At 56.5% G+C, this 9,363-nt stretch overlaps 1 protein-coding gene across 4 annotated transcripts in view; it reads left to right on the plus strand.

Moving 5' to 3' along the window:
* The window catches only part of P2RX5 (purinergic receptor P2X 5), a 22,940-nt gene extending 14,355 nt beyond the window's left edge, over positions 1–8,585 (plus strand). For 2 of the 4 annotated variants that reach the window (XM_037732680.1, XM_037732682.1), the window contains exons 11-14: positions 1,740–1,822; positions 2,655–2,849; positions 4,083–4,792; positions 8,248–8,585. In XM_037732680.1, coding sequence (XP_037588608.1) covers positions 1,740–1,822; positions 2,655–2,849; positions 4,083–4,152 — 348 coding nt within the window. In that variant the 3' untranslated portion in view covers positions 4,153–4,792; positions 8,248–8,585. Of the gene's footprint in view, positions 1–1,739; positions 1,823–2,654; positions 2,850–4,082; positions 4,793–6,995; positions 7,030–8,247 lie in introns of those variants that run through there. The other 2 variants (XM_037732681.1, XM_017512201.2) reach the window with 2 other exon arrangements.
* The last annotated feature ends 778 nt before the right edge of the window (positions 8,586–9,363 follow it).

Consider the following 9,363-nt stretch of genomic DNA (forward strand, 5'->3'; position numbering starts at 1 on the left):
CCCCCCTCCCCGCTTTCTGTCTTTCTTTCCGGAGACAGAGTCTCGCTCTGTCCCCCAGGCTAGAGTGCAGTGACGTGATCTCAGCTCACTGCAACCTCCACCTCCCGGTTCAAACGATTCTCCTGCCTCAGCCTTGCGAGTAGCTGAGATTACAGGCACCCGCCACCACGACCAGCTAATTTTTGTATCTTTAGTAGAGACAGGGTTTCACCATGTTGGCCAGGCTGGTCTTGAACTCCTGACCTCAGGTGATCCGCCCGCTTTGGCCTCCCAAAGTGTGGGATGAAAGGCGTGAGCCACTGCGCCTGGCCCGGTCATCATTTTCTTGTGATGCGAGTAAAATGTGAGCACAGGGCGTCTGCGGACAGACCCCTGAACTGGAGGTGATGGTGCAGGAAGAGCTGGTGGTCAGGCTTAGGGGTGGGGGTGGTCTCTGGGGAGCAGGGAGTGGGTAAACAACACTTCTGGGATCTGGAGGAAGTGGTGCAGCACCCACAGTCGGGGGCAGGATTCCTTGTGGGCCCATCCACACCAGCCCTCCCCACCTCCACCCTGCTCACCCACCCTGTCTGTGGGTGGAGCCGCCCTCTGCTGGAGGAGAGGGGCAGCTGCATGGCCCGCTCTGGTCCCACCCGCTCAGGAGGGAGGGGCCGAGCACGGTCATTCACCGATCATTTTTCTTTTCGTTTGTTTGGTTGGTTTTGTTTTGTTTTTTTGAGACAGAGTCTTGCTCTGTCGCCCAGGCTGGAGTGCAGTGGCATAATCTCGGCTCACTGCAACCTCCGCCTCCTGAGTTCAAGCGATTCTCCTACCTCAGCCTCCCGAATAGCTGGGATTACAGGCACCTGCCACTACGCCCAGCTAATTTTTATATTTTTATATAAACATGCTGGCCAGGCTGGTTTTGAACTCCTGGCCTCAGGTGATCCGCCCGCCTCGGCCTCCCAAAGCGCTGGGATTCCAGGCGTGAGCCACCCTGCCCGGCACCCATCATCCATCACCTTTCTTTGAGGCACGATAGTGTCTTTGTTGATTAGAACCCTTCCAGCCCATCTCACACTGACTGCCACAGGGATCCTTGTAAATGCCAACATTCTGGCATGGTGCCTCTGCCACACCTAAAGGATGAGGACCAATGCCCCGGAAACATCCTAAGGAGCCTGTAGGCCGGTCCCCACCCACCACTTCCCACTCTTCCCGCACTGGCCTGCTTCCCGGGCACCGGCTGTTCCTCCCTCGTGATGCCCTTCTGCATCTTTGTCTCGTGTAAACTCCTATTCAGTCCTTAAGGACAGAGAGGGACCCTCCCCAGGCTGAGTCAAGTCCTGTCTGGGTCGTAATTGACACACCTGTCTCCTGCACCAGAGGGAGAATCCCCAGAAGGTCTCTCTAGTCCAGATCCCCCCAGCACCCCAGTGTAGTCCCTGGCACGTGTGGGTGCCCAGCAAATGTGCTGAAGGAGCAATTGGGTAGGGTCTGGGTGGTGTGGGGTCGGGAGTGCCCGGCCTGAGGGATCTGGGAGCGCCAGTCCAGCTCAGGCTCCAGCATGGACCCACTTTGTGTTCTCAGACAAGGATACCCCTTCCCGAGCCCAGTTTCCTGATCTGTTAAGTGGGGACAGTGGTGCCTCCCTTAAGGACTGTTACAGGATCAAAGGGGACGAAGGGGACGAAGCTTCCAAATGGCCAGTGCTCCCGGGAGCCTGGGACTCTGAATCCGGGCCCTCAACTCTTTTGCAGGGGGCTTTCTTCTGCGACCTGGTACTCATCTACCTCATCAAAAAGAGAGAGTTTTACCGCGACAAGAAGTACGAGGAAGTGAGGTCAGCTCCGCTGGGGGCAGCCATGTGGAGCACCCCGCTGGCGTCCAGCCTTTACCAATTTGCTGTGGGCGGTGGGGGTGGGTAGCAGGGGCTGGAGGGTGGGGGGAGAGGAGCGTTTGGAGTCCATGCTCCACAGAACTGGATTGGGCCTCGGCAGCCGTGGAAGGAGAGGGCGCTGTGGTGGGAGGCGGGAGGCGGAGTTCAGTCTCCACCTGATGTTGCACCTGCCCCAGGCCTGCTTGGGCCCTGGCTGCTCTCTCTGGGGGATGAGAGGTGGTTTACGAATGGTGTGGTGTCTGCAGCTCTTCTGTTTGAGGGTTCTTGGACTTAGTGGTCCTGGTGGTCTGGGTTGAGGGACGCTGAGTGGTAAAGGAAAGGAAAAACAGGCATTTTCTTCTGCGGCAGGTTGCTGGGCCACGGGTTTGGCAGGGTGTGTGTTGAGTGCAGAGCACGGCATGGGTGGGGAACCCCGATGACTGGGTGGGAGGGGAGGGAAGGGGTTGTGGCCTTTGGGGAAGGCTTTCTGGAGGCGTGGAGATCCGAATGGGAATTGGGACAGACACCTTAGTATTCGCTCGGTGCCCCCAGAGCCTGGGACAGTGGGTGTAGGGGCTGCCTGTGTCATTCGCCTTGATGGAACCCCAGCTGCGGCCTGAACCCCAGCCCTCGGTTATAGGGTTTGCCCCGACCCTGGCCACAGGCTGAGCCCCACCCACAGTCTTCAGCGTGCTGCTGGAGGATGCAGGGGGCCTGCAGGGCAGCGATTCTCCCAGGCCCCGTCTCAGAGGCACCACGCAGGGCCATCCCGGTTAACAGATTGTGTCTCGTCCAGGGGCCTAGAAGACAGTTCCCAGGAGGCCGAGGACGAGGCATCGGGGCTGGGGCTGTCTGAGCAGCTCACATCTGGGCCAGGGCTGCTGGGGATGCCGGAGCAGCAGGGGCCGCAGGAGCCACTCGAGGCAGAGCGTGGGAGCAGCGGTCAGAAGGGGAATGGCTCCGTGTGCCCGCAGATCCTGCAGCCCAGCAGGTGAGGCACTGCTGGGCAGGGAGCCCGAGAACCGGTCCCCTTAGCTGCCGAGTCCCCGGATGGCCAGGGGTGCGTGCCGCGCCACGCCAGCGCTCAGACGATAACAGCACCGTTACAGGGCACCCGCTCTCTGTACTCTCAGTATATGTTAACCCTTTAAGCTACCTAAATGAGGTGGACATCGATCTTCCCCATTTTATGAATGAGGAAACTGAGGCACAGAAAGGCTCAGTAATTTGCTCAAGTCACACAGCTGGTGAATGCAGAGCTGGTCTGAATCGGGCAGTGACTGTAGGATGGGGGTCTCCTGAGTCTCTGCCTTCACCAGATATCTCTGCGCTGCGGTCAGATGACCACTCCCCTCCGTCCCTCCTCTGTGTGTGATCCTGGGGCTGCCCCGGCCTCCTCGAGAGGGTGCTGGCCGTATTGCCAGGGGGTCCTTAGGCCGCGCTTCCTGCGGGTGCTGGCTTCTGTGCAGACGCGGCCCAGCCTGCGTGGGGAGGGCGCCTGGCTGGCTCGGGGCCTGTCCGGGGCCTGCTCCATGTCTGGCTCGCAGTGTGCCTGCGCAGTGAGCAGGAGCCTGGCCCTCTCTGTGCCTTGTTTTCCGTGTTTTCCCCTCCCAGTGGGGGCTGGACACCTCCTGCTCAGTCAGACTGGGCTCCTGGATGGCCTTTGCCCCGGCCCCAGCTTTCATTCCTTGCCGGTTCAGGGATTGGCAGCGTCCAGCTGGGAGCTGGGCCCAGGCAGGGGAGGAGCGAGAAACAGATGGGGCTGGAGAGGAGAGAGGAGAGAGAGAGGCAAGGGCTGTAGCGGCGGGGAAGGAGGCTGGAGGCTGGAGGCCCGGATGGGGCAGGCCCAGAGCCCGGCAGCCCTCCCGTGCTCCCTGAGCAATCCCTTCCTGAGTGCTCACCTGAGCTCCTACTGTGAGCGAGCAGGAAGCCCCGCCACCTGGCTTGTCTTGGCTGAGCCTCGCTGCGGCTGTGGGCGGCTCCGGACTCACGGGCCCAGCTCCGGCTGCCACGGCAATTCCCTCTGCTCCTTGCCAGGGCGACTCCAGCGGCTTCTGCCCGAGCATCTCCACGTGCTCGCTTCGCAGGAGCCCCGGCACACTGCCGCTCTCTCTGAACACTCTGTCTGCGGTGCTGCCGAGAGCTCTGCTGCCTCTGCGGAGGCCAGCCCACCCTCCGGCTCCAACAGTCCTCTGCACTGTGCGCCCCTCCCGCCCACACACAGGTCTGGCCCCCTTCGGAAGACACAGGCGGATCAGGAGCAGCGGCAGACCCCGCAGGTGGTGGAGACGTAGCCAGGGCTGTCGGCCACCATCAGTGTCGCCGGAGACGTTGGGGCCAGAACCAGCCGCAGCTGTGAACTGGGAAGAGGAGTCCAGGCCCTCTCTCCTGCACTCTGGGTTCTTGCTGCAAGCTTTCGTTGTGTGAGGAGGGGAGCCTCCCGACGGCCAGAGGGACTCAGAGCTGGAAGAAGTCCCTGGAGCAGGTGTCCAGGGAAAGGGGCAGGCCAGGGCCTGAGTGGAACTAGTGTTTTAATCTTCTCTGAACAACCTGGCTGCACCTTCGCTCATTCACGAGTGCAATAAACACGTGTCCATGCATGCTGTGTGCTGGGCCCCATCCAAGAGGTGCTTAAACGAGTGGCTGACTTGCCCTCAGGGAGGGCCTGCGTGTGCTTCCTCCAGAGCCAACCGAGGCGTCACAGCCAGGCGCGGCCACTTCTGCTGGCCTTCCTAGCCTCTAGCAGAGTTTCAGAAATCCCTGCAGAGAATGATGGTGGCTGAGAGAAAGCTGTTAGCACCCAGCGGGACATTTGGCCTTGTCCAAGGATAAATTTAAAGGTGGCCACGGAGGCAAGCGGGAGAGGACTGGACCAGTCGGGAGGCAGGGGGCAGCTGGCTCTTAGGAGGAGAAGCCAGCTCCAGGGGAGTCTAGGTAAGATGGGGAAGGGGAGGCAGGGAGGCCTCTGCTCCATCGGACTCCCCGCAGCCTCGGGAAGCTGGGGCAATATGGACTTGCCCGGATGGGAGGTGCATTTGTGTTGGCACTGCTGGGCTTCCCATTCATCAGGGGCGGGACCTGAGGTGCTAACGAGATCAAGGATGGTGCCACCCACAAGGTGTAAATGGGCTGAGTTAGGGAGGCCCTTGCTTCCCGTACCCCGGCCACACCTACCTGCTCCCCCTCAGCTGTGGTCTCCCTCCATTGCTGTACAGGCTTGCTTTTTTTTTCTTTTTGAGATGGAGTCTTGCTCTGTCACTCAGGCTGGAGTGCAGTGGTGCCATTTCGACTCACTGCAACCTCTGCCTCCTGGGTTCAGTGTATCTCCTGCCTCAGCCTCCGAGTAGCTAGGACTACAGGCTGGCACCACTCCTGGCCAATTTTTGTACTTTTAGTAGAGACAGGGTTTTGCCATGTTGGCCAGGCTGGTCTCGAACTCCTAACCTCAGGTGATCCACCCACCTCGGCCTCCCAAAGTGCTGGGAATACAGGCATGAGCCACCGTGCCCGGCTGACCCTTGCTATTTAAAGTGGGGTCCAGGGACTGGAGCCTGCTAGAAATGCAGGTCCCAAGCCCCTCCCTCCTCCTCCTAAATCAGAACCTGTGGTTCAGTAGGATTCCAAGGTGATTTGTGCACACAGTGACATTTGGGAAGCCTTGGTTCTGCGGGGGGGAAAGGCCAGCTTTGGTGGATGGAGCCAATTTCGAGGTCAGACTTATATGCATGCTATCAACAGAACAAGAGGCTTCCTCCCCACCCTGAACCTAGCAGTATGCTCAGCTGATTTAGGTTAAAATATTTTGACTAGGTAATACTTACATGATTCAAAATTTAAAAGGTGCAAAAGAATAGTCAGTGAAAAGCAACCCTCCCCGTCCCCGTACCCCAGAGGCAGCCAGTGTTAACTAATGCAAGAGTCCCCCTGACTTTGCTGAGAACTCGCCTGGATCCTTACACATTCACTCAAGTAATGAACTTCTCCTGATGCTGGCGCTTAAGACTGAGTCTCTTCAGCCGGGCATGGTGGCTCAAGCCTGTAATCCCAGCACTTTGGGAGGCCGAGGCGGGTGGATCACGAGGTCAAGAGATCGAGACCCTCCTGGTCAACATGGTGAAACCCCGTCTCTACTAAAAATACAAAAAATTAGCTGGGCATGGTGGCACGTGCCTGTGATCCCAGCTACTCAGGAGGCTGAGGCAGGAGAATTGCCTGAATCCAGGAGACGGAGGTTGCGGTGAGCTGAGATCACGCCATTGCACTCCAGCCTGGGTAACAAGAGCGAGACTCCGTCTCAAAAAAAAAAAAAAAAAAAAGACTGAGTCTCCTCTGTCAAAAACAGACATGGTCGGGCGCGGTGGCTCATGCCTGTAATCCCAGCACTTTGGGAGGCTGAGATGGGCGGATTACCCCAGGTCAGTCGTTCAAGACCAGCCCATCCAATAGGGTGAAACCCTGTCTTTACTAAAAATACAAAAATTAACCAGGTGTGGTGGTGGGCGCCTGCAATCCCAACTACTCAGGAGGCAGAGGCAAGAGAATCGCTTGAACCCGGAAGGTGGAGGTTGCAATGAGCCGAGATCGCGCCATTGCACTCCAGCCTGAGAGAAAAGAGCGAGACCCTAGCTCAAAAAACAAAAAAATGGACATAAAGTACATTTCCGTACCGGGCTTGGGAGCTGCCTTAGCTCTTTTCTCCTACCCCACTGTATCTGAGTGGTCTCCCTGTAAACCCGAGGTGAGAAGCCTGGAGCTCATCCCTCGCCACTGCCCGAGCCACCTGGCAGAAAAGTCCTCCAGCGCTGCCCTGACTCCACCAGTCCCAGCGCTGTTTGGGCAGCTCCCTGGAGCATCCTCTTTGGAGGGGTTCTCTCTGCACACAGGGAGGCGGGGGTGAGAGCATCCTTCTGCTGAGGCTTTGCAGAGAAGGGGCCTGACAGGTGTCTGCGAGACTGTTACTGGGGCCCAGGGGCATGGTCTCCAGAACAGCAATTCCTCCTGGATGGAGCAAGCAACTTCCTCGCTTTGGGTTGTCTGGGAAGGGGGCCTGCCACAAGCCCAGGCTGCTCTCTGATTAGAAAGCGAAGATCCAGGCTGGGCGCGGTGGCTCACACATGTAATTTCCGTACTTTGGTAGGATGAGGTGGGCGGATCACCTGAGGTCAGGAGTTTCAGACCAGCCTGGCCAACATGGCGAAAACCTGTCTCTACTAAAAATAATTAGCTGGGTGCGGTGGTGTGCGCCTGTAATCCCAGCTACTTGGGAGGCTGAGGCAAGAGAATCACTTGAATCTGGGAGGCGGAGGTTGCAGTGAGCCGAGATTGTACCACTGTACTCCAGCCTGGCAACAGAGACTCCATGTCAAAAAAGAAAGTGAAGATCCAGGTGATCCACTTAGGTGTGTGACTTCCTCACTGAAGCGCAAAGCCTTGGATTTTATAACTTGGTTTCTTTTAGGTTTGGGAGGAAGCAAAAAAGGCAGGGGTCATGGCTGCTAGTTTGTAACCAGATTTTGAAATGGCTGGCAGAAGCCACAGAACCCGAGGAAAGTTATATTTGTTTCATATTGCAGCGAAAATGTCTTCCTACAGTTAATCATTCCTTCAGCCAGGAAGTACTTATGGAGTGCCTGGGACGTGTCAGGTGCCGGACCCGACGCTGCTGAGACAGGGCTGAGCATCACGGACACGATCCCTGCCTGAGGGTTTCCAGGCTAATGGGGAGTGGACCCTTAATCCAGTGATCACGCCTGTCATCCCACAGGGAATGGGGTGTTGCAGAGTTCATTGAGTAGCCAGAGAAGGTTTCCCCAAGGAGGTGACCTATGAGTTGAAATCTGAAAGGGTATAGCAGACTAGGTGATGGGGAAAGCATTCCCAGTAAGGGACACACAGGTGTGAAGAGGCGCTCTGACATGGGTAGGAGCAACTGAGAACCTGGGCGGGGGGCCAGAGACAGGAGGCAGGCTTGGTGAGGCTTTTGTTTAATCACGTTGACTGTCCTTAACTGTAAGGGTTGCCTCCTTAGACTTCACTTCCTTAGAGGACTGACTCAGCCTCACTGTTTCCTCCAGCCAGCCCAGCGTTCCAGTGATCTCTTTACTGTCCATCGGGGCCCCATGCTCAGAAGAGCCAGGGATCCCGGGACAGCTTCTGGACTGCCACACTCTTCCAATTCCTTGTTTTTTGCACAGCCCCCAGCTCCCATCTTTTTCCTGCATAATCTTGGTGCAAGAGTGGGAGGCTCATTCATCTGATGGAAACTGGCTTTTAAACGGGGAGAAGTGAAGCAGGAACTTGAGCTCCTTTCCAACTTGGGCAACGGTAGCCTCATCGGGAAGATGAGTGTTCCAGCCTCTCAAGGGCTGCTCTCTGTTCTGATATTCCAGGAGCACGTGAAATGCCTGTGCTTATGGTCAGGCCTATCCTAAACCCAGCCAACTAGCACTGAGTTGCCCATGCCTTTGGGAATGCCGTGAGCTGCCCAACAGGAAATTTGTACATCGGGTGCTATCAATGTCACACCACAGGGACCAGCCATGAAAGAGCAAAGTGACCTCCACGTCCGATGCTGGGGCCACCAGGACTGACCCATCATGGCTGTCTTTCTGCCCCGCACCACCCCAGCCCCAGCTTCAGTTCTTCTTCCATTCTCCGTGGCTGGCTTCCTGCACTGGGGAATGGGCTGTAAGTGGGGAACATCGTTCCAGCGCCCTTGAGCACCTCAGCTGAGAACCTCAGCCCTGCAGAGTTCCTAGATGACCTCACTCGGAATGGCATGTCACCTGTCTGGAAAAGGGCTCCATTTGGCTCCACCGACTCCCCTCCCCAAGCCCTGCCACTTTCCTCTGAGCGTACCCTGCAGGGTATCTGAGAACCTGCTCTCCTGAAGACACCACCTTCCTGCCCGCTGTCTGCCTTCCGTTAGGCCAGGACGAAGAATTAAATTGGGGAAGACGGCAGACACTTTCTGGGACCCGCCCAATATATGTATTCTCTGACACTCTTCTTTGGCCCTAAAACAATAAATGGTGTCAATTTCAAATGTGTTCTGATTTTCTTCCCGTCATGTCTTCATGTTTACCCCGTATTTTAAAGGAAAATGTAAGAAGGCAAGAGCAAAAGAGGCAGACACAAGAAACAATTAGCAAGTAATGTATAATGTATTATGTTCCTCATTATCTTGCAAAGAAATTCAAATTACGTAAACACTTTAAATGAACAAATATTATAGACTAGGAAGGCACTGATAAAGCAGGTACTTTGCATTCAGTGAGTGTAATCAACTCTGGAAATCAAGTGGAATCAAGCTTTATTCTCTGCCATAGGAACTTACCAAATCTCTCAAAACAATATAAATGCAGACATCCATTGCAGTGTTTTATTTTTATTTTTTATTTTTTTCTTTGGGACGGAGTTTCGCTCTCGTTACCCAGGCTGGAGTGCAATGGCACGATCTCGGCTCACCGCAACCTCCGCCTCCTGGGTTCAGGCAATTCTCCTGC

This window comes from Cebus imitator, unplaced genomic scaffold (assembly GCF_001604975.1).
Source record: "Cebus imitator isolate Cc_AM_T3 unplaced genomic scaffold, Cebus_imitator-1.0 Scaffold464, whole genome shotgun sequence".
Taxonomy (NCBI): Eukaryota; Metazoa; Chordata; class Mammalia; order Primates; family Cebidae; genus Cebus; species Cebus imitator.